This window comes from Leopardus geoffroyi, chromosome C1 (assembly GCF_018350155.1).
Source record: "Leopardus geoffroyi isolate Oge1 chromosome C1, O.geoffroyi_Oge1_pat1.0, whole genome shotgun sequence".
In the NCBI taxonomy this organism is placed as follows: domain Eukaryota; kingdom Metazoa; phylum Chordata; class Mammalia; order Carnivora; family Felidae; genus Leopardus; species Leopardus geoffroyi.
The window spans coordinates 36209672-36234767 of NC_059328.1; the positions used below are offsets into that span (position 1 = coordinate 36209672).

At 37.5% G+C, this 25096-nt stretch overlaps 1 protein-coding gene across 7 annotated transcripts in view; it reads right to left on the bottom strand.

The window, feature by feature from the left end:
* Positions 1-1598: 1598 nt before the first annotated feature.
* The window catches only part of LOC123597800 (intracisternal A particle-promoted polypeptide), a 44800-nt gene continuing 21302 nt past the window's right edge, over positions 1599-25096 (bottom strand). For 6 of the 7 annotated variants that reach the window (XM_045477165.1, XM_045477162.1, XM_045477163.1 and 3 more), the window contains 4 exons: positions 21856-21993; positions 21212-21334; positions 18428-18648; positions 1599-3591 (listed from right to left, as the gene is read on the bottom strand). In XM_045477165.1, coding sequence (XP_045333121.1) covers positions 3367-3591; positions 18428-18648; positions 21212-21334; positions 21856-21993 — 707 coding nt within the window. In that variant the 3' untranslated portion in view covers positions 1599-3366. Of the gene's footprint in view, positions 3592-8587; positions 8632-18427; positions 18649-21211; positions 21335-21855; positions 21994-25096 lie in introns of those variants that run through there. The other variant, XM_045477164.1, reaches the window with a different exon arrangement.

Genomic DNA, 25096 nt, shown 5'->3' on the forward strand with positions numbered 1-25096 from the left:
TGTGTTGAAATCCTAGCCCCAATATCTCAGAATGTGACCTTTTTTGGAGACAGGGTCTTTACAGAGGTAATAAGGCTGCTAAAATGAGGGCATACGAGTAAGCTGTAATGTAATATTACCAGCATTCTTTTTTTATTACCAGTATTCTAATAACAAGGGAAAACTTAGAGGTAAACATGCATACAGGGAAAATGCCATGTATACACATGAAGGTGGCCATCCACATTCCAAGGATTCCTAGAATACATGCCTTCCTTTCAGCCCTCAGAAGGAACCAACTACCAACAAGTTGATTTTAGACTTCCAGCTTCCAAAACTATGAGACAATAAATTTTATTGTTTAAACTTCTGTGGTACTTTGTTACACCAGCCCTAGCAAACAAATATAATACCACAGAGCTAGACCTTGTTCTGATCAGTGAGAAGCTTACCAATAAAACCACCACACAATCCTTCTTTATTAATGCAGAGAATACATTACCTACAGTCTGACACTAAAGAAAAGAAACCTTACACTTTAGAAGCTCTTTCTCAGATTCTACTCACAGTGTTTTGGTGAGGGAACTGCTTCTAAATTACATGAGGACTGCACAAATTAAAACTTCTCTGATCTCAAATTCATCATCTTTCAGAATAGGGGCAAGTCACTTTTAAGCTAGTTGCCCAATTTCAATAAACGCAGGCAAATGCACTTTGCAAGTGAATTACAGTGTATGATTCTTTAAGAAAACTGATTCTAGGGGCGCCTGGGTGGCGCAGTCGGTTAACCGTCCGACTTCAGCCAGGTCACGATCTCGCGGTCCGTGAGTTCGAGCCCCGCGTCAGGCTCTGGGCTGATGGCTCAGAGCCTGGAGCCTGTTTCCGATTCTGTGTCTCCCTTTCTCTCTGCCCCTCCCCCATTCATGCTGTGTCTCTCTCTGTCCCAAAAATAAATAAACGTTGAAAAAAAAAATAAAAAAAAAACTGATTCTAGGGGCACCTGGGTGGCTCATCAGTTAAGTGTCAGACTTCAGCTCAGGTCATGATGCACGGTTTATGAGTTCGAGCCCTGCTTTGGATTCTGTGTCTCCCTCTCTCTCTGCCCCTCCCCCACTCATGTGCTCTTGAGCTCGCTCGCTCTCAAATATTAAAAAAAAAATTTTTTAACTGATTTTAAAGTACATCCAACTTTACATTGCACAGGACGTCTTGAAGTACATTAGATTGTCAAATATTAAAAAAAAATTTTTTTTAAGTTTATTTATTTTGAGAGAGAGAGAGCAAGCGGGGTAGGGGCATAGAGAGAAAGAATCCCAAGCAAGCTCTGCACTGTCAGAGCAGAGCCCGATGCAGGGCTTAAATTCATGAACCATGAGATCATGACCTGAGTTGAAGTCGGACACTCAACCAACTGAGCCACCTAGGTGCTCCAAGATTGTCAAATATTTTGAAGGAAGATCACATTAACAGCTGCTCAGAAAACAGATTTAAATGTAAGAACTAAATGTGCAAGTCCCTAAAGGTAAAACAAAACACTAAAAAACTTGGTCAATCCTATTAGTTTGGTGGTGATCCAGGAACACCACTAATAAACTAAGTTATAAGTAATACAAGGAAAGCAAAAATCAACATACTTTATTAGTACATTATTTTTAAAAGTGTCATTACCCAAAAAATAATAAGCATTTTTACAATCATCTATTTACAGAGATTGTCTGGACCTGTTAAGCCCAAACATGGATTGTCTTGACAGGTTTCTGCCACCACAATACAAAATGCCTCCCTCACAGTGCCATTTTAGTTTGGCACCAGGCAGTAATGAGAACTAAATTACAGTAGTATTTTTTAAATCTCTTTTGAACCAGAATGCAGATTTTCTATAACTAGAAATATTAAAGGCACATAAATTAGAGTTTCAATAATTTACAAATGATCTTGATACTTCATTCCTTGACATTTTATAGATCTCAGCCAAGCATCTATGACACTTCAGACTTTCAGGATACCCCAAATAAAGGGACACAGAGCTTTGTGTCAGCACTACTTGGGCTTTTCTTAATACATGCATATGGTTAAGTTATGGAAGAAAGTATCCTTGTGGGCCAATCCAAATATTTTGGATATGAGTGCTGAGTCTTTAATGCTTACCAAAGATTGTGTATCTAAATAAGCTGCTGATCCCTGTTAACAATACCCTGAAGAACTTTAGTAAAGAAAAAGGGAAATCAGGGATATACAAATCAAATCCTGGAATCACTAGGTAAACGTAAATGTATGCAAGACCTTTAATATGTATGGTTCCAAACGACTAGTGGAAATAAATAAAATAATGATCATGTACACAAAGAATGTTCCTCAGAACTGGACAGAAAACATTCTTTAGAATGTTTCTCAGGTGAAAAATGAAAAGCTCTGAGAAGCAGTTTTGGATCAGAGTCCTTTAACTTAACAATGTCTATAAAAGCTTCATAGGTACCTACAATTCCACTTTTTCCAAGCCAGGCAGTAGGTTTTGTACTAAGTTCATACTTAGGCTTGCTCAAGTACAAGTAAGCTTTACCAAGGTTGATGGTGTAATAAAATTCCCTCTTCCCAAAGCCAAACTAAGCACTATTTAGAAAATAGGTGTTAACCTCCCACTAGGCTCTGTTACCCATTATATTATCCAATTGCACTAATGGACTATCACTAAGAACCTCCTAGTAATTCCTCACTTGCATTTTCAGCATTAAGACAAAAAATATAAGTGAACAAAAGCTTTTTTAACCCTGTGAACAACAGGCAAAAATGTATCAATCTATATAAACATCTATACAGATAGCTAGATATTTCCCACATGTCCCTCCCAGTGTATCTGCTGCTAATAAAAAGTCTGGGGCTATTGAAAACTCCTGGCATCAAATGAAAGTAGGGAGTTGTTTCATTGGCTTTTCTCTGTAGGTTCAACTATGGCCATGGAAAATTGTGCTATAGACTGAATCATGAATGTACAGACATCTTTAAACTGTCTCACTAAAATTCTTATATCACATAAGGGTCATGTTACAGCTTGGCTTGCCCCGGAGAAACAGCTAAAGGGGCTATTAGCCAAGAAGCTTCTAGCAAATCATTTTTACAATTAGGACTCTTCCCTTAGGGGAAAATTCTAGAGCAAAAACAGCATTGCTATTGGTAAGCTTAACAAATTTGTGTGAGTTCTTTATTAATTTAGGATATGTTCCATATCTCCTCTCACTCAAATTCTTAGAAAAATCATTCTTTAGTCATCTAACCTATCAAATACATGGAAAACTCAACAGAATCAGAGGGTCCTATCACCAAATACATATGTGATTTGCAAACATTTTATTTTCAAAATGTTTCTTGTGCTCCCTTATGCTTTATATTTCATAGTACAGCAACGCCACCTTCACAACGACTGGTGATCATGTTACCGATTTCTGTCCATGTATCTGAATGAGGGTTATAAACTTCAACAGAGTCCAAGGTACCTGGGGCCAAGAAATCATGGCTGGAAGATCGACCTCCAGAAACATACAGAAGCCCATTAACTGCCACAACACACATGCCTGCTCTAGGCACTTTCATCGAAGCAACTTCAACCCACTTTTCCTGGTTAAGAGGAAATAAAAAAAGAGCAGAAATCATAAAATGGTAACAGAGAAAACTGTTGAGAAATCACATACTCTAGTTCTTTTTACATGTTTAAATTTCAAACTCACAATCCAGTCATATAAACATTTTCAAATGAACTTTTGAGTCGGCATAGACAAAAGTAACGAGTTTAGAGGAAAACAACTGAAAAACATGTTTAATTAATTATAAATCATGATCAGGAGACAATCTAGAAATCCCTTATAGGCAGGCGTTCTATAAAACTAGTTCTATTGAATATAAGTAGGTAATGCACACACACACACACACACACAACACAAACCCACAAAGCTCCAAGAAGAAAAAAGCCTCTCTATACAGAAGGACTTTAATATGCTAATGACCTTTATTAATCTCCAAGATAATGAATGATATTGCTATCAACACTTGCCCAGTTATTAACCACGGAATCCTTTTTTTCAAAGATCATCTAGTGGAGTTAATGATTTGCAAAATGTATTTTCAGAAAAAGTATAGATCGGGGGTCAGAAACTATAGCCTATTTTGGTGAGAATGATTTTTCCAGATTAAAAGATTATTTTAAAATATAAGAATATTTCAAATGGTGTTGGGAAAAACGGGACTATATGCCAAAGAATAAAACTGGACCACCTTCTGACACCATACACAAAAATAAGCTCAAAATGGATCAAGGACCTAACTGTGAGACCTGAAACCATAAAAATCCTACAAGACAGCACACACAGCAATTTCTCTGATATCAGCTGTAGCAACACTTTTCTAGCTAGGTCTCCTGAGGAAAGACAAAAATAAATAAAAGTAAATATAAACTGTTGGGACTACATCAAAATAAAATGCTGTTTTCTGCACAGTGAAGAAAACAATCAACAAAACAAGAAAACAACCTACTGAATGGGAGAAGATATTTGCAAATGACATATCTGATAAAGGGTTAATATCCAAAATATATAAAGTGCTGTTACAACTCAATACTATAATCATCATCATCATCCAATTAAAAAATGGACAAAAGACATGAACAGACATTTCGCCAAAGAAGACATCCAGATGGCCAACAGACATGTGAGAAGATGCTCAACATCACTCATCATCAGGGAAATGCGAATCAAAACTACAATAAGATACCACCTCACCCCTGTCAGAATGGCTAAAATCAAAATACAAGATGGGGCACCTGACTGGTTCAGTTGGTTGGGCATGTGACTCTTGATCTTGGGGTCATGACTTTGAGCCCCATGTTGGGCATAGAGATTACTTAAAAAAAAATAGAAATAAAAATATAACACAGGAAACAAAGTGTTAGTAAGGATGTGGAAAAAAAGGAACCCTCGTGCACTGCTGGTGGGAATGCAAACTGGTACAGCCACTGGAGAAAACAGTATAGAGGTTCCTCAAAAAGTTAAAAACTACTGCCTACAATCCAGTAATGGCACTACTGGGTATTTATCTAAAAAGTACAAAAACACTAATTCAAAGGGACACATGCACCCCTATGTTTATTGCAGCATTATTTACATAGCCAAATTACAGAAGCAGCCTCAGTGTTCATCAGTAGAGGAATGGATAAAGAATAGTATATGATGGCACAAAAACAGACACATAGACCAATGGAATAGAATAGAAACCCCAGAACTAGACCCACAAACGTATGGCCAACTCATCTTTGACAAAGCAGGAAAGAACATCCAATGGAAAAAAGACAGCCTCTTTAACAAATGGTGCTGGGACAACTGGACAGCAACATGCAGAAGGTTGAAACTAGACCACTTTCTCACACCATTCACAAAAATAAACTCAAAATGGATAAAGGACCTGAATGTGAGACAGGAAACCATCAAAACCTTAGAGGAGAAAGCAGGAAAAGACCTCTCTGACCTCAGCCGTAGCAATCTCTTACTCGACACATCCCCAAAGGCAAGGGAATTAAAAGCAAAAGTGAATTACTGGGACCTTATGAAGATAAAAAGCTTCTGCACAGCAAAGGAAACAACCAACAAAACTAAAAGGCAACCAACGGAATGGGAAAAGATATTTGCAAATGACATATCGGACAAAGGGCTAGTATCCAAAATCTATAAAGAGCTCACCAAACTCCACACCCAAAAAACAAATAACCCAGTGAAGAAATGGGCAGAAAACATGAATAGACACTTCTCTAAAGAAGACATCCGGATGGCCAACAGGCACATGAAAAGATGTTCAGCGTCGCTCCTTATCAGGGAAATACAAATCAAAACCACACTCAGGTATCACCTCACGCCAGTCAGAGTGGCCAAAATGAACAAATCAGGAGACTATAGATGCTGGAGAGGATGTGGAGAAACGGGAACCCTCTTGCACTGTTGGGGGGAATGCAAATTGGTGCAGCCTCTCTGGAAAGCAGTGTGGAGGTTCCTCAGAAAATTAAAAATAGACCTACCCTATGACCCAGCAATAGCACTGCTAGGAATTTATCCAAGAGATACAGGAGTACTGATACATAGGGGCACTTGTACCCCAATGTTCACAGCAGCACTCTCAACAATAGCCAAATTATGGAAAGAGCCTAAATGTCCATCAACTGATGAATGGATAAAGAAATTGTGGTTTATATACACAATGGAATACTACGTGGCAATGAGAAAAAATGAAATATGGCCTTTTGTAGCAACGTGGATGAAACTGGAGAGTGTGATGCTAAGTGAAATAAGCCATACAGAGAAAGACAGATACCATATGTTTTCACTCTTATGTGGATCCTGAGAAACTTAACAGGAACCCATGGGGGAGGGGGAGGAGAAAAGAAAAAAAAAAAAAAAAAAAGAGGTTAGAGTGGGAGAGAGCCAAAGCATAAGAGACTGTTAAAAACTGAGAACAAACTGAGGGTTGATGGGGGGTGGGAGGGAGGAGAGGGTGGGTGATGGGTATTGAGGAGGGCACCTTTTGGGATGAGCACTGGGTGTTGTATGGAAACCAATTTCACAATAAATTTCATAAAAAAAAAAAAAAAGAATAGTATATGAATACAGTGGAATATTATTCACCCATAAAAAAGAATGAAATCTCCCCTACAAAAATGGCTCTTGACAAGAATAAGGGAACCACGGGGCTCATCCCACAATGTCGATGTTTCATTTTCATCAGTGTATTAGAACTATAGTTTGCTTTTTATCCTGAGTAACCTCAAAATAAACTCTGTAGGACCAGACACATGTTATACATTATCTTTAAGATTTGGATCTATAATGTAGGTCTTTAGTAGACAGAAAATAACAGTAACATTTTAGATTTATGCACGAAAAACCAAGGTAACTGACTACTGATAAACACTTATTTTGGAACAAAAATCTATTCATTTCCAGCCATATAGAAAAAAATAGCAACAGAAGGTGCCCTCAGAAAGTTCATGTTCTAGATTCCCAAATAAGATAACACAGAAGGTCAAAGGAATTTGAACTATCACCAAAGTCTGAAATTTATTAGAAATAAGCATCAAAATCATGCTTTACAATAAGACAATTCTATTCTTGCCACTTCTATTCAACATTGTACTAGAGGTTTTAACCAAGGCAATTAGGAAAGAAAATGAAATAAAAGGCATTGAGAGTGGAAAGGAAAAAGTAAAGCGATCTCTATTTATAGAAGACACAATCTTGTATTTGGAAAATCTTAAGAAATCCATAAAAAAGGGGAGCCTGAATGGCTCAGTCAGTTAAGCGTCCGACTTCAGCTCAGGTCATGATCTCACAGCTTGTGAGTTTGAGCCCCACATCAGGCTCTGTGCTGACAGCTCAGAGCCTGGAGCCTGCTTTGGATTTTGTGTCTTCCTCTCTCTCTGCCCCTCCGCCACTCACACTCTGTCTCTCTCTCTCTCTCAAAAATAAATAATAAAACACTAAAAAAATTTTTTAATAAAAAAAAAATCCACAAAAAAACTATCAGAGTACAAGTGCTACAAGGTTTCAGGATATAAGATCAACAGACAAAAATCAATTGAATTTCTATACACTAGCAATGAAAAATCTGAACATGAAATTAAGAAAACATTAAAGGAATAAAATACTTAGGAATAAATTTTAAAAACAGAGTTCAAGGAACTGAAAATTATAAAACATTGTTTAAAGAAACTGAAGACGACTAAACAAAAAAACATTCCATGTTGAAGATGAAAAGTCCTAATATTGTTGGGGCACCTGGGTGGCTCAGTCGGTTGAGTGTCCGACTTTGGCTCAGGTCATGGTCTCGCAGTTCATGAGTTCGAGCCCTGCTTTGGGCTCTGTGCTGACAGCTTGGAGCCCGGAGCCTGCTTTGAATTCTGTGTCTCCCTCTCTCTCTGCCCCTCCTCCTCTCTCTCTCTCTCTCTCTCTCTCAAAAATAAACATTAAAAACATTTTTTAAAAAGGTCCTAATATTGTTAAGATAGCAACACTCCCCATATTGATCTCTAATTCAATGTAATCCCTATCAAAATCCAGCTAGCTTCTTGGTAAAAACCGACAAGCTGATGGGGCACCTGGTTGGCTCAGCTGGAAGAACATGCGACTCTTGATCTTGGGTTTGTGAGTTTGAGCCCCACACTGGGTATACAGATTATTTAAAAATAAAATCTTGGGGCGCCTGGGTGGCTCAGTCGGTTAAGCATCTGACTTCGGCTCAGGTCATGATTTCACGGTCCGTGAGTTCGAGCCCTGCGTCGGGCTCTGTGCTGATAGCTCAGAGCCTGGAGCCTGTTTCAGATTCTGTGTCTCCTTCTCTCTGACCCTCCCCCGTTCATGCTCTGTCTCTCTCTGTCTCAAAAATAAATAAACGTTAAAAAAAAATGTAAAAAAAATAAAAAATAAAAAATAAAATCTTGGGGCGCCTGGGTGGCTTGGTCGGTTGGGCGGCCGACTTCGGCTCAGGTCATGATCTCGCGGTCCATGAGTTTGAGCCCCGCGTCGGGCTCTGGGCTGACAGCTCAGAGCCTGGAGCTTGTTTCGGATTCTGTGTCTCCCTCTCCCTCTGCCCCTCCCCTGTTCATGCTCTGTCTCTCTCTGTCTCAAAGATAAATAAACGTTAAAAAAAAAAAAATTTTTTTTTTTTAAATAAAATCTTAAAACAAAAACAAAACCTGACAAGCTGATTCTAAAATTCACATGGAAAGGACCCAAAATAGCTAAACCCATTTTTTAATTTTTTATTCTATTTATTTATTAAGTTTATTTATTTATTTATTTTGAGAGAGAACATGCGCATGGGTAGGGGAGGGACACAGAGAGAGAGAGAATCCCAAAGAATCCCAAGTAGGCTCTGTACTGTCAGTGTGGAGCCCGATGTGGGGCTCGAACCCACAAACTGTGAGATCATGATTTGAGCCAAAGCTGGATGCTTTGATACCTGAGCCACCCAGGTACCCCTAAACCCCCTCTTTAAAAGAAGTACAAAGTTGAAGGACTCACACTGTCCAATTTCAAAACTTGCTACAAAGCTACAGTAATGAAGACAGTGTGGTAGTGGCATTAGAATAGGCACATAGATAGGTAAGTAAATAGAACTGAGAGTCCAGAAATAAACCCTCACTTTCATGGTCAACTGATTTTCAACAGAGGTGCCAAGACAATCCAATGGTAAAGAGTAGTCTTTTCAACAAATAGTGCTGGGATGATGGGTTAGCCACATACAAAAGAATGAAGGTAGACCCCTACTTCATCCCATATACAAAAATTAACTTAAAATGAATCAAAGACTTAAATATAAGAGCTTAAACTATAAAACTCTTAGAAAAATATCTTCATAACACTGAATTAGGCAATGGTTTCTTAGTTATGATACCAAAAGCATAAATGACAAAAGAAAAAAACATCAAAATTAAAAATGCTGATTTTTTTTTTTTTAAAGTAGGCCTCACACCCAGCATAGAGCCCAGTGTGGAGCTTAAACTCACAACCCTGAGATCAAGACCTGAGCTGAGATCAAGAGTCAGACGCTTAACCAACTGAGCCATCCAGGTGCCCCAAAAATGTTTGTGCTTCTAACTATACCATAAAGTGAAGAAAATCACTTCTTGGAATGGGGGGAAATTTTTGCAAATGATACATCTGATAAAGGACTAGAATACATAAAGAACTCTTACAACTCAATAATAAAAAGACAATCCATTTTTCAAAAAATTTCTAATGTTTGTTATTTGAGAGAGAGACAGACAGACAGAGAGACAGACAGAGCATGAGCGGGGTAGGGGCAGAGAGAGAGAGACAAACAGAATCCGAAGCAGGCTCCAGGCTCTGAGCTGTCAGCACAGACAGCTGGGCTCAAACCCACAAACTCTGAGATCATGACCTGAGCCGAAGTTGGAATTACTGTATCACCCAGCAATTCCACTCCTAGGTATGTATATACCCAAGAAAAATGAAAACACATGTCCACACAAAAATGTGTACACAAATGTTCACAGCAGCATTGTTTATAATAGCCAAAAGTTTAAACAATTCAAATGTTTGGTGTGTGAATAATATCTCAATAAAGCTGTTAACAAAATTCTTTTTACTTGAGAGAGAAAAGAAAGAAAATTTAAATCTTTAGGCTTTAAAGGTTTTAATAACCATAAGTGGTTTAAGAACCATAAAATACAAGTAACATTAATCCACATTTCCCAAAATATGTTCCCTGAAACACTTTTTATTCCAGAAATGCTCCACAAACATCCACAAACAAAAGGGTTTGTGTGCACCATAAAATTTGAGAGATTTAGCATAAAGATGCATAAAGCATATTATTGTACTAAATTGTGTAAAGAAACTTATTTAACTTTGTTTAACCCGACTTTGCCTACATATAGTTGATTAGGGGAACACGTTACCTAATTCCTCTTAACAGTGCAAAAAACTAGGGACACCTGGGTGGCTCAGTCAGTTGCGTGTTTGATTCTTGATTCTGGCTCAGGTCATGATCTCACCATTTGTGAGATCAAGCCTGTGTCAGGCTCTCCACTGACACAGAGAGCCTGCTTGGGATTCTCTCCCTCCCTCTCTCTCTCTACCCTTCCCCCACTCATGCTCTCTCTCTCTCTCTCTCTCTCTCTAGATAAATATAGTACTCCATGGAAACTCATTTGGAAAAAATTGCTCTAACCTATAAGCCTACAGCATAACACACCTTATTACTGCATATCCCAGCACCTAACAAACTGTGATGTAATTGTTTGTCTATTTACGTCTCTATATTCCCCACTAGAATTTAGGCTCCTTAAAAACTGGGGCCTTGCATGTTCAGTTTGCCCTGTTTCCCCATGCATAGTATCTGATCGATACTTACATACTAAGAAGTCTGTACAAGTGAATGAATAAATGGATTAATGAACAAATGCATGATAGAATGGTGATTCAATGAAGACACAACCTTTCCCTATTTTCCTCTAATCTTCCCTTCCTAGCATAATTGAGTCAACCCAGTATGTGAGAGGAAGAAAGAACATTGGTGAGCTCATATACGCAGTGACAAGAAGGGCTATGTACAGGGGTGCCTGGGTGGCTCAGTCGGTTGAGCATCCGACTTTGGCTCAGGTCATGATCTCATGGCTCATGAGTTCGAGCCCCGCGTTGGGCTCTGTGCTGACAGCGCAGAGCCTGGAGCCTCCTTCATATTCTGGGTCTCCCTCTCTCTCTCTCTCTCCCCTCTTCCGCTCATGCTGTCTCTGTCTCTCAAAAATAAATAAACATTAAAAAAAAAAAAAAAGAAGGGTTATGTACAGAAGTGGCAGTTAGAGAAGAGAGTTGGACATAGTAGGGAGATTTGTTTCATTTAATAAGTACATTGAATTAACAAATAAGTAAGTATACAGTTGACCCATTAACAGCAAGGGGGTTGGGGCACCTACCCCCATGCAGTTGAAAATCCATGTGTAACTTTTGACTCCCCACAAACTTAATTACTAATAACTTACTATTAGTAAATGTTATTAAAAAAATCATAAGGAAGAGAAGATACATTTACAGTACCGTATTGTATGTATTGAAAAATTCCATGTATAAGTGGACCCACACAGTTCAAAACCATGTTGTGTTCAAGGGTCAGCTATAGGGAGAATAATAGGACCCAAGTTTTTAACTAACAGAGAAGGTATTTACAAAAATGGAAATGGGTAAGGCCTGAAAGAATCTGAGATATTGTACTGGAATTTGGAGTTATCATTATGAACTCATGGTTTTATAATGTATAATACTTACATGTTACAGAAATATTTACAAATTAATGTGCGTGAATATATGTATATAAATATATATATTTCCTAGCTCTGTTTACTGACAGTGCCTAGAAGCAGCAATACCCCAGTAGTAATGAGCAGTCCAAGTGCCTAGACCTTGGTTTCTAAATACTATCCTTCCCTAAGACGAACTGGAGCTTCTTAGAGAAATGGCTGATTCCAGGGCTAGAGCAGAGAAAGTACAAAATAAGCCTGAAATATTTTATTATCTATAAAGTAATGCTCAATGAATGATGGAACATGTCAAAAGGACACAGGAAGGATTTCCACTTACAGCCACGGTAGACTAATTGTTACCAAAGCTGTCCTCCTGCCATAAAAACCTAGAAAACTGGACAAAACCTATGAAACAAAAGTTCTCAGACAACACACAATGAATAATTGTGATCCCTTAGAAAAAGAAACAAACAAGATGTCCAAGCTTTCTGTCTGATGGGGCTTTCTAAACAGTAGTACAGGGAAGGAGATTCCCAAGCACAGCATAACAGTAATCTGATTTAGGAGACAGAGATCATAGTTTAGAGAGGTTGAAGCAGCTAAGATTTGCAAGCAAGACTGCCAGAGGTCCCCTTGTGTCTTGAGTACTACTAATCTGTTCAATGCATAAAGTGAGACTCTATTAGAACAGGCAAAGAATAGGAGGATGTGACATAACAAGAAATATGTATTTGGTCTCTGGCCCCAGTTCCTGACACAGAACTCCTAAATCCTTTGGAATTTCCTGGGTGATAGAAGTGTCTTTTGTTCTAATGAGGCGCTCTTAATAGCTTCAGAATGAGAGCTGGTTATCAGAAAGACCAAGCCAGAATTAGAACCTCGGAACTTTTAGCCCCACCCCCTATCATCTGGGTAGGGGAGAGGGGCTGGAGGTTGAATTAGTAATCAATTATGCCTACATGATGAAGCCTCCATAAAAATCCCCATACTATGGTTTTCGGAGAGCTTTCAGGTTGGTAAAGACATCCATGTATCACAAGGGTGTCATACCCCAAATTCTACAGACTCCTACACCCAAGACCCTTCTGGACCTTGCCGTATATACCTCTTTATCTGGCTATTCATTTATATCCTTTATAATAAACCAGTAATAGTATATAAAGTGTTTCCCTGAGTTCTGTAAGCCATTAGAGCAAATTATTGAACCTGAGGAAAGGATTTTGGGACCCCTGATTTGTATCCAAATCAAACAAATGTAATGTAAAGAAGTCAGTGGTTAACCTGAAGTCCCACTGCTTGAAATTGGTGTGTAAAGTGAGAGGCAGTCTTGTAAAACTGAGCCCTTAATCTGTGGGGTTGTTAGGGTCAGAAATGAATTGACTTGAGGGTACCCAGTTGGTGTCTATCAAGAACTAGAGAACAGTTTGGTATGGAATACCTACACATTTGGTGTCAAAAATATTGTGACAACAAAAACTGTTTTCCTTGATAGGAGGTGTAAGCTGAACAATTCCCAGAGCTCACACAAGGCTAGAGGACATTCTAGTTTTGAGTAGCCAAAATAAAGAAACCTTGCTGAATACCTAGGACATTAGCAGAGACTCAAGAAGGGTCATTCTTTAGAAGGAGACCTACAAGAAAGACTACTCTAGACCTTCCCTACAAAGCTTAAGAACATTTTTCAAAAGAATCAATCTGATTTGCAAATGATGTAACTATTTATCAACAGTTAAAAGAAGAAAATAAAATCCACAGTGTCCACCATCCAAACAACAGTTACTAAAAATGTGGAAAAGCAGGAAGAATGTGACTCAAACCAGAAAGAAAAAATTTCAACAGATACAGGTCCAAAAGTGATGATAATAATGGAATCAGCAGACAAGGACTTCAAAACAGATGTTATAAATATGTTCAAGGATCTAAAGGAAAACATGGACATGATGAGAGAAATGGAAGACATAAAAAAAAAAAACCAAAAATATCTTTTAGAGCTAAAAATATATTTGAAGTGAAAAATTCCTTAAATGGAATTAGACACTGCATATTAGAAGTCAATATAGATTAATAAACTTGAAAACACAGCAAGAGTAACTATCCAAACTGAAGTACAAAGTTTCACTTATACAGGATGAATAAGTTCTAAAGATCTAACATATAGCATGGTGACTATAGTTAATAATACTATACCGTATACTTGAAATTTGGTAAGAAAGCAGATCTTAAGTACTCTCACCACACACAAAAAAAGGAAAAGAGAACCTGAAACTAATATAACACTGTATGTTAACAATACTGGAATTAAAAAAAAATTAGAGGGGCACCTGGGTGGCTCAGTGGATTGAGCACCCGACTTTGGCTCAGGTCGTGATCTCACGGTTTGTGAGTTCGAGCCCACATCAGGCTCTGTGCTGACAGCTCAGAGCCTGGAGCCTGCTTCATAGTCTGGGTCTCCCTCTCTCTCTCAAAAATAAATAAACATTAAAAAACAAATTAAATAAAAATTAGAATGACTAATACAGACTTTAGTAAAATGGAAAAAAAAGAAAAGGAAACTGTGATGTGATGAATATGCTAATCAGTTTGATTTGGTAATCATTTCATAATGTATATCAAAACATCAAATTATACACCTTAAATCTATACAATTTTAATCAAGTATGCCTCAGTGAAGCTGTATAGCAAAAAAACAAAACAAAAAACAGAAAACAAAACTGAAGCACAGAGAGAGAAAAGATGCGGAAAAATGAACAGAATCTCAGTAACCTGTAGGACCTGGGCATGTTACTGGAGTCTCAGAAAATCTAAGAAAATCTAAGGAAATATGGCTGAAAACATTTAATTTTTTTTTTTTATTTTTTTTTTTCAACGTTTATTCATTTTTGGGACAGAGAGAGACAGAGCATGAACGGGGGAGGGTCAGAGAGAGAGGGAGACACATAATCGGAAACAGGCTCCAGGCTCCGAGCCATCAGCCCAGAGCCCGACGCGGAGCTCGAACTCACGGACCGCGAGATCGTGACCTGGCTGAAGTCGGACGCCCAACCGACTGCGCCACCCAGGCGCCCCTGAAAACATTTAATTTGATGAAAGCTATAATCCTACAAATTCAAGGAGTTCAGTGAATTCCAAGCAGGTTAAATACAAACCTCCATCCAACAAGACACACCATAATCAAATATTGGAAACCTATGATAAAGAGAAAATTGTAAAAGCCTCCAAAGAAAAAAAGACACGTACAAGGGAACAAGGATAAGAATGACTACTAACTTCCCATCAAAAACAGTGCAAGAAGATAAACAACGCCTTTTAAGCAACGGGGGAAAAAAAACCCATAAAATTCTGTGCTCAGTAAAATATCTTTTGGGGCACCTGGGTGGCTCAGTCAGTTAAGCGTCTGACTCAGGTCATGATCTCATGGCTTGTGAGTTCCAGCCCCACATCGGGGTCTGTGCTGACAGCTCGGAGCCTGGAGCCTGCTTCAGATTCTGTGTCTCCCTCTTTCTCTGTCCCTCTGCTGCTCGTGCTCTGTCTCCCTCTTTCTCAAAAATAAACATTAAAAAAAGAAAAAAATATATATCTTTCAAAAAATGAAGGCAAAAGAAAACCGTTCAGAAAATGAACAGAGAGTGAATCAACGCCAGCAGACCAACACTAAAAGAAATATTAAAGAGAAGTTAGTTCTTCATGTTAACAGAAAATGTTATGAGATGAAAACTTAGTTCTATAGAAAAGAATAAAACTAGGAATGATAAATATATACATAATTATAAAAGACTTTCACATTAAAATTTTATGTTAAATATAACTTTTTAAAGCAAATATAACAAAAGGTATTATGGGGTTTACAACATATATAGAAGTAAAATGTATAACAAAAGCACAAAGAGTGGAAAATGGGAAAATGAAAGTATATTTTTGTAAGTTTCTGACATTCAAAGTGAAGTGGTTTGGGGTGTCAACTATACTCGAATTAAAAAAAACTTTTAGGGGTGCCTGGGTGGCTCAGTTTGTTTAGCATCCAACTTCAGCTTAGGTCATGATCTTATAGTTCATGAGTTCCAAACTCATGTCAGTCTCTGTGCTGACAGCTCAGAGCCTGGAGCCTGCTTCAGATTCTGTGTCTCCCCTCTCTCTCTGTCCCTCCCCAGCTCGCACTCTATCTCTCTCAAAGATCAATAAACATTTAAAAAAAAAAGTTAAAACAAAAAAGAAGTGGTTTAAATAAAAAAAAAAAAAAAAAAGAAAGTGGTATGATATAATGCAAAGGTAGCCTTGATCATACATATATATATGTATGTAATATAAATGTATGATCATACATATATATATGTATGTAATATAAACCCTACAATAACCACTAAGAAAAAGGTGAAGAGTTATAGTTAATTGGACAAAAGAGATCAAATAGAATACTAAAACAATTGACATAAAGACAGAAAAGAGGGGGGAAAAATGAAAGAAAGAATTGTAGAAATAGAAAAACAGCAAAACAGGAGTCTAGAAACCAATTATATTTGTAATTACATTACATATAAATAGTAAAAACTCTAAAGACTCCATTTGAAAGGCAAGAAACTGTCAAACTGGATTAAAAAGAGACTACAACTGGGTCACCTGGGTGACTTAGTTGGTTAAGCATCTGACTCTTGGTTTTGGCTCAGGTCATAGATCTCACAGTTTGGGAGTTTGAGCCCCGCACTGGGCTCTGTGCTAACCGTAAGGAACCTGCTTGGGATTCTCTCTCTCCTTCTCTCTCTGCCCCTCCCCTGCTTGCTCTCTAAGTAAATAAACTTAAAAAATAAATAAAAAAAGAGACTACAACTGTATGTTACCTTACAAGAGATGCAACTTGTAAAGATATAGATAGATTTAAAGTAGAAGGAAAGAAAAAGATGTACCATGCAAATAATAGTCAAAAGATAGCTTGGCCACATCACTGATTATATTAATATCAGACAAAGTAGACTTCAGAACAAAACATAATACCAAAGATAAAAACAAATATTTCATGACTATGAAAAGATCAATTTCATCAAGGAGACATAATAATCCCAACCTGTACACACTTAATAACAGAGATTCAAAATATGTGCAGGGAAGGGAAAATTCCTCCTTTACCCTTAAGGTCTTCCAGCTGGACTAAGAATTAAATTTACATGAGACAGATTAACAAGAGAAAAAAAGTTTTATTACTTGCGCACAAAGGCCCAATAATGTAATTGAGACCTAAAAAAGTGACAAAGGCAGGTGGTTTTTATACGTTTTAAACAAAGAGAGAATAAATCTGTGGGGGATTGACAGGACAAAGTAAAATTAACTTTTGGAACTTCAATTAGTAAGGAATTGTAAAAAGAATTTGGGTTCTGACAGTAAATTAGGTTTTTTGTTTTTTTTTTAATGTTTATTTAATTTTGAGAGAGAGCGAGAGACAGGGGCAGAGGGAGAGAACAAGTCGGGGAGGGGCAGAGAGACAGGGGGACAAGAGATCCAAAGCAGGCCCTGCGCTGACATCCCGATGTGGGGCTCGAACTCAAGAACCGTAAGATCATGACCTGAGCTGAAGTCAGATGTTCAACTGACTGAGCCACCCAGGAGCCCCCTGATAGTAAACTAGTAAAAACAAAAATAATAAGGTCTGTTTATACACCCTTCTTGGCTCTACATTTCCCATCTCTGGTGATACCTCTTTATTTCCTGGTACAGGAAAGGTACCTTTCAAGTGAGAGATTTATTTCCTGCTTTTAGGGGGAGAGAGGAGGGTCTGAATATCCTTCTTGCACAAGTGGTCTCATAAGTAACTTTTATTTAAAATAATATGCCAAAGTGGTACATTTTAGGGCGGCCTGCCCTTGACTCCTACATTTGAGGTAAAACCTGACAGAAATGAAAGGAGAAACAGACAAATCCATAATTACACTTGGAGATTTCAATACTTCTTTCTTAATAGTTGACAAAACAATTGGACAAGTTGAAAAGAAAAGACTAGGGAAGACTCGAATAACACTAACCAACTTGACTTAATTGACATTTATAGAACACTAAAGAGTAGAATACAAATTCCTTTCAGGTGGACACAAAACATTTACCAAGACAGAAATCATATAAAGTATGCTTTCTGATCATAATGGAATTAAATTAGAAATCAGTAACACAAAGATCTGGAAAATTGCCAAGTATTTGGAAATCAAATAACATACTTCTAACAATTCACTGGTCAAAAAAAAATTGCCAGGGAAATTAGAAGGTGTTTCAAGATAAGTGTTAATTAAAATACAACATATCAAAATGTGTGGGAGCCACTTAAAGCAGGACTTGAAAATACAGTTTTAAACATTTACAATATAAAAAAAGGAAAGTCTAAAATCAATCATTTAAGCTTCTACTTAAAGAATCTAGAAAAACGTGCAAATTAAACCAAAAAAAAAAAAAAAACAAAACAAAACAGAAGAAAAAAATAGAAACAGAAATCAATGAAATAGAAGATGGGCAATCAATAGAAAAAAAATCTATGATACCAAAGTTGGTTCTTTGAAAATAAAAAAAAAAAAAACCTACAGATGATCAATATCATGAATGAAAAAGTGCATATCACTACAGATCTTATAGACACTAAAAAAATAATAGGATATTAAACACTGAAATCATCCACCCTACCTCTTCGAAGGAATATTTTTCTACAGTATGAAGAGCATCTTGTGTCTCATTCCATCCTCCAACAGAATAGATACAATCATTAAGTGCAGCCACTCCAAGATATGCTCTCCTGGTTCCCATTGGAGGAAGTGGAGACCAACGCTTAGAAAGTGGATCATATACTTCAAAAGAACAAAGCTCTATTCCTTCATTGCTGATGCCCCCAATTACGTAAATTAAACCTGGAAACAGAATAGAAAATTTTACAGGAAATAGAATATAAATATTATAAAAAGTAATTATGTCTGCTATGCTGATGCTATATTTAACATAGAGCTCACAACAGCCTTTTAAGAGAGAAAATTGACTTCTGTCTAGTAAATCATAGCTCACATGTAAGCATGTTACAAAGATTTAGAGGTATAAAGTGGCATTTAATTTTCAATGAACTTACAACGCTGTAACAAAACAATCTGTCAAACAAGGTTTTCTCATCTTACTGTCTGCCTGATGATCTCAAGTTCCAGAACCACTGCTACCATAAGGTAAAAAAGGGAGAGGGATTTTTTCCCCCTAAAAAAAAATGCCAGGCACTTAAACTGGGAATGACATAGCCTTGTTTGTGACAGCCTACCTGTTGCTCAAATGGACACAGAGAAGTGAATTCAAATTATAATAGTTATATGGCTAGATAAAGGTATCAGGATCAATCACCAGAGTACAAGAGAATGTAATTCACAGTGAGTTCCTGATTAAATTTGATTTGAAACTAATGGTCCTGACAATCTACAATTATTTTTGAATGCCTAGCATTGTTTCCCATATAATGGCATTTTAAGAAATGTGTGCTAAATGTCAGTGAATGTGGGTTCTAGCTCCAACTTTGCCAGTAATGGGCTATGAAAAAGAACACACAACCTTCCTGATCTCTAGCTTGCTCCTCTATAAAGGGGTTGGAATAATCTCCAAGATGCCTCTCTAACTCCGTAGTTTTCGAAGGTGCAACACTGTGGTTTATAAGATGGCCAAATATATATTTCTCATCTATATTTGGTCTTCATCCACAGTCCCTAGCTCACAGCAACCTGAACCCTTAGAATTTCCGAACTGTTAAGAGTGATAAGGGTGTCTTTTGTTATGTTAATGAGGTAACTTTCGGAAAGTACTTAAGGATGGGGACTGGTTGCTAAAGGAGCCAACCTAGTGATTTGAGTGTTGGAACTTTCAGTCTCACGCCCTGACCTTCTGGGGAGAGGAGAGGTTCTAGAGGTTGAATCAATCACCAATGGCCAATGATTAATCACTCATGCCTATGTAATGAAGCCTCCATAAAAATCCAAAAGGACATGGGGCACCTGGGTGGCTCAGTTGGTTAAGCGCCTGACTTCGGCTCAGGTCATGATTTTGCGGCTTTGAGTTTGAGCCCTGGACTGAGTCCTGCATTGGGCTCTGTGCTGAGCCTGGAGCCTGCTTCAGATCCTGTGTGTGTGTCTCTCTCTCTATGCCCTTCCCCTGGCTGTGCTCTGCCTCTCTCTCTCAAAAATAAATAAACATTAAAAAAAAAAATTTTTTTTAATCCAAAAGGACAGGATTTGTAGAGCTTCTGGATTGGTAACATACGGAGATGTGAGGACACTGGCACACCTGGAGAGGGCATGAAAGTTCCGCACCCCTTCCCCATAACATCCCCTATACATCTCTTCCACCTAGCTATTCGTGAGTTATATCCTTTTAGTAGTAAGTGACATTTCCTCTGAGTTCTGTGAGCTGCTCTAGCAAATTAATTGAACCCAAAAAGAAGTTAGAACCTCCAATCTATAGCCAGTCCATCAGAAGCACAGGTAAGAGCCTGGTAAGGATGAGTGTCTTATAGGACTGAGCCTTCAATCTGTGGAATTTGAGGCTATCTCCAGGTGTGGGTACATAGTGTTAGAAGTGAGGTGAATTCTCCAACACCCAGTTGGTGTTCTGAAAACCACTTGTTAGTAGGAGGGAAACTTCCCCCTACCTCCACACTGGAAACTTAGTCTCAGAACACCTGATTTGCATGGGAAAATGAAAGTAATAAATACAAAACAATTAGAGAACACTATAATATTACACAATATAGTCTGTACCATGTAATCTGAACATCTAAATGCTAGTGAAAGTCTGAGAAGGTACTCACAAAACAGAAAGAACTTGAGCTGGGAACAGCTGGTTGAGTTATCGTAACAATGAGCAGACTGCTCATTACTCTACAGGTACATATAAATCTGCTCTCCAACTCTGGACAAAGAATCTGGAGTGCTTACCAACTACTTCTCAGGATATAGTAGACAATTAAAATAATGTTTGTGTACCATTTTAATATGCAGTACAACATTTTTCAAATCTGTCATAGCATTATATTCTGTATGGATTGAATCACAATGTGCCCTGTGAGAAAACACTGAAAAAGCCAAAAGAGACAGTGAAGATCATTTTTTATATCCTCTTCCTACTTAGAAATACTAAGGACTGCATGGGAGAGAAAATGACAAAGATGAAGGTTCAAATGTTTATTTTGCTAGTTAGGTATTTGTGCCTATCTGTAATTTTTAATTCTAGTTTTGTTTATTTTGGAAAAAATGATTATTTTGGCAATACAGAAAAAAGGACCTAAGAGGTTAAAACATATAAAACATTTAAAAGCAAAACTTCAATACTGTTAGTGTCAACCATTCAATATTAACAGACATAAAATATACTCTTGTGAAAATAAAGCCTCAAGTTTCTTTTTTTCAAAAATATTTCTTCAGGAAAAAGTTTTTAGAAAGCAATTACCTTGCATTTCACAACACCCAAAGTAGTAGCGTGACATAGCCATGTTGCCAACTACTTCCCATTTATTTTCATCAGGATCAAATCGTTCAATGGTGTTCCCTATCTCAGCTCCAACCCATCCACCTGTAACCAAATAGAAAATGTTATTTCTGGATAAAGGAGTCTTATTTATGAAAAACACCTTAGCAAACAACTTTATATTGTGAATGATTATCATATGGAGCAGATTTACATTGTGAATGATTATCACATTATCAATGATTTGTCCAGTCTCTGCTTAGTTTTCATTAGACATTTAAAAAACAAAACAAAAACAAACCCATATTGCTTAAGAAATATGGTACTTTACAAAACTACCTCTTAAAACAACTTCTGCATATTCAGAATGGTTGCCCAAATTTAAAATGTGAAGATTTAAAATGCTCCACTGGACATCTATCTCATCTATACTTTATCCCCCTCTCCTTCTAAGAGCTCTATACTTGACAATATTCTCTACATAATTCAATTTTGAAAATAAAAATTTATAAAGCTGAAAAGGCATAAGTTTCTTATAGGAGGGAAGGAAAATTTCTAAAGTAATCAGAATCTAAAAATTAAAATAATACTAGATATCCTTAAACTGAACTGAACAGCATAATTACCCAAAGCATAGATAGCCCCATAACACACACACACTCCCAAGCCACAGCGGGGGTGATTCATTGAAGCTACAGTTGTCCACTGTTTAGTAACCGGATCATAGCATTCAGTACAGTCAAAAATCATTGAATCCTTCTCACCTGAGTTCAATAAAAGAAACACGTATCAGAAGGTTTAGTAATGCTAATAGCCTAGAACCATAATACAATACTCAGTAGTATTCATGTTATCAGAGATTCAACTATTGTCTGATTTTTTACTATTCATTAAAATTCATTTGCCCAGAAAAAAAATAAAAACAATAAAATTCATTTGCCTAGTGTTATTATAAATCAATAGCACTTTCATTTATTAAAGTCCACTTAATGAAACAAAGGCATAATTTCCCTATTATCTATTTCCAATTCTACCACCCAAATAATCCATGTAATTATTGAGGATGAAATTTATATTTTAACACTTCTATATTTTTTCATGCATTAGTTTGGATAGCTAGCTCTGGTACAATTTGAGTTTTAATGCAATCCTTATCTAGCAACAAACAGAAAATAAAATTTCTTCTTTTTTTTTTTTTTGTAATTTTTTTCAATGTTTGTTTATTTTTGAGAGGTGGAGACAGAGTGTGAGCAGGGGAGGGGCAGAGAGAGCGGGAGACACAGAATCTGAAGCAGGCTCCAAACTCTGAGCTGGCAGCACAGAACCTGATGCCGGGCTCAAACTCACAAACCATGAGAGCATGACCCGAGCTGAAGTCAGACGCTTAACCGACTGAGCCACCCAGGTGCCCCAAAATTTCTAAAAAGATACCACTTAAAATAGAATATTAAAAAATACTATACCTAGAATTAAATCTAATCAAAGATTGTACAAGACATCTACAGATAAAATTTATACACTTCATTTAAATAGAATATGGGGCGCCTGGGTGGCACAGTCGGTTAAGCGTCCGACTTCAGCCAGGTCACGATCTCGCGGTTCGTGAGTTCGAGCCCTGCATAGGGCTCTGGGCTGATGGCTCGGAGCCTGGAGCCTGTTTCCGATTCTGTGTCTCCCTCTCTCTCTGCCCCTCCCCCGTTCATGCTCTGTCTCTCTCTGTCCCAAAAATAAATAAACGTTGAAAAAAAAATTTTAAATAGAATTTTATTTTTTTAACATTATTTATTTTTGAGAGAGAAAGTAAGAGCTCATGCGAGGTGAGGAGGGGCAGAGAGAGAAGAAGAGAGAATCCCAAGCAGCCTCCGTGCTGTCAGCACAGAGACCAATGTGGGGCTCAAACTCAGGAACTGTGAGATCATGACCTGAGCCAAAATCAAGAGTCCAATGCTCAACCAACTGCACTAGGTGCCCCTAGATAAAATTTTAAATTAAGGAATACCTAAGTAAATGAAGAGATATCACATTCATGAATTAGAAGAGTCAACGTAAAGATGATTATCCCCAAACTGATTTGTAGATTTAATGTGATCCCAGTTTGAAACACGCTTTCTTTTTTATTGTGCTAAAATACAAGTAACATAAAATTTACCATCTTAACCATTTTTAAGTGTAGAGTTCAGTGATGTGAAACACATTCACATTTTTGTGCAGCCATCACCACCATCCATCCCTATAACTCTTTACATCTTGTAAAACTGAAACACTATCCTGATTTAAACAATAACTCCCTGGGGCGCTTGGGTCGCTCAGTAGGCTTAGTGGCTGACTTAGGCCCAGGTCATGATTGCAAGGTCTGTGGGTTCAAGCCCCACATCAGGCTCTCTGCTGATAGTTTGAAGCCTGGAGCCTGCCTGGGATTCTGTGTCCCCCTCTCCCTTTGACCCTCCCCCACTCATGCTCTCTCTCTCTCTCTCAAAAATAAATAAACATTAAAAAAAAAGAAAAACAACTCCCCATTCTCCACTTCCCTAGCCCCAGGCACACCATTATACTTTCCATCTTTTATTATTTTGACTACTCTAAGTACCTCATATAAGTGGAATCATACATTATTTTTAAAAACAGAATTGACAAAAAAACAAACAAACAGATTTGAGGAACTGATACTAAAATTTATATGGAAGTACAAAGGGCCTAGAATAGCCAAGCACTCCCACACGAGAATAATGAGAGAAACTGTCCTGTCAGATAAACTTATAAGACTCAAAATAGAGCTATAATAATTAAGATAGGGATACACAGAAAGTCCAAACAGAACAGAAACGAAATTCTAGAAACAGATACACACATGTATAATTACTTGATATGTGAAAGAGTTTGCACTGCACAGCAGTGGGGAAACAAAAGCCTTTTATGCTGGAATAATTGATTATATATACAAGGGAAAAAATGAAACTGGTTGCCTACTCATACTGTCTATAAAAACTCAATTCCAGGTGGATTACAGATATACATGTAAATGACATAACTAAAAATTTAAGAAACAATAAAGGTATATATAACCTTATGACTTTGGAGTAAGGGAGGATTTCTCTACAAAGATACAAGAGAGGTGTCTGGGTGGCTCAGCTGGTTAACTCAACTTCGGCTCAGGTCATGATCTCACAGTTCATGAATTTAAGCCCCGCCGTGGGCTCTCTGCTGTCAGCATGGAGGCCGCTTCAGATCCTCTGTCTCCCTCTTTCTCTGCACCTCCTCCCTCTCTCAAAAAATAAACATTTAAAAATAAAAAATACAAGAAACATTAACCATAAAGGGGGAAAAATAATAGAGTTGGAGTTGGCTACATTAAAATGAAAACCATCTGTTTATCAAAAGATATCATAAAGAAAAAAAGCTACCATAAGGAGAGTGAAAGATAAAGGAGTAGAGTAGCAAAAGGTATTTGCAGCACATATAACTTTAGGAGGGCCTAGAATCCTGAATGCTACAAAACTACTGTGCAGAAAAGAATCAGCACAGCAGGCCTGAGACTGCCCATCCTTAGAAAGTCCTGCTTGCCAGATTGACCCTTGACTGGAGTCTGGGAACATGGCTCGTAAATAATTCTCTGCACTGATATAAAAATCTTTCTAAATAATAAGAACAGCTTTTTGTGGTGATAAAAATATTTGGAATCAGACAGTGATAATGGTTGCACAACTTTGTGAATATGCTAAAAATCACTGAACTGTATACTTCAAATGGTGGATTTTATGGTATGTAAATTATATCTTAATTTTTACAAATAATATTTAGAATATTAAGCCAGATATGTACATATCTAGAATAAACCAAATATTCTGATTATCTGAGTGGCATGATTAG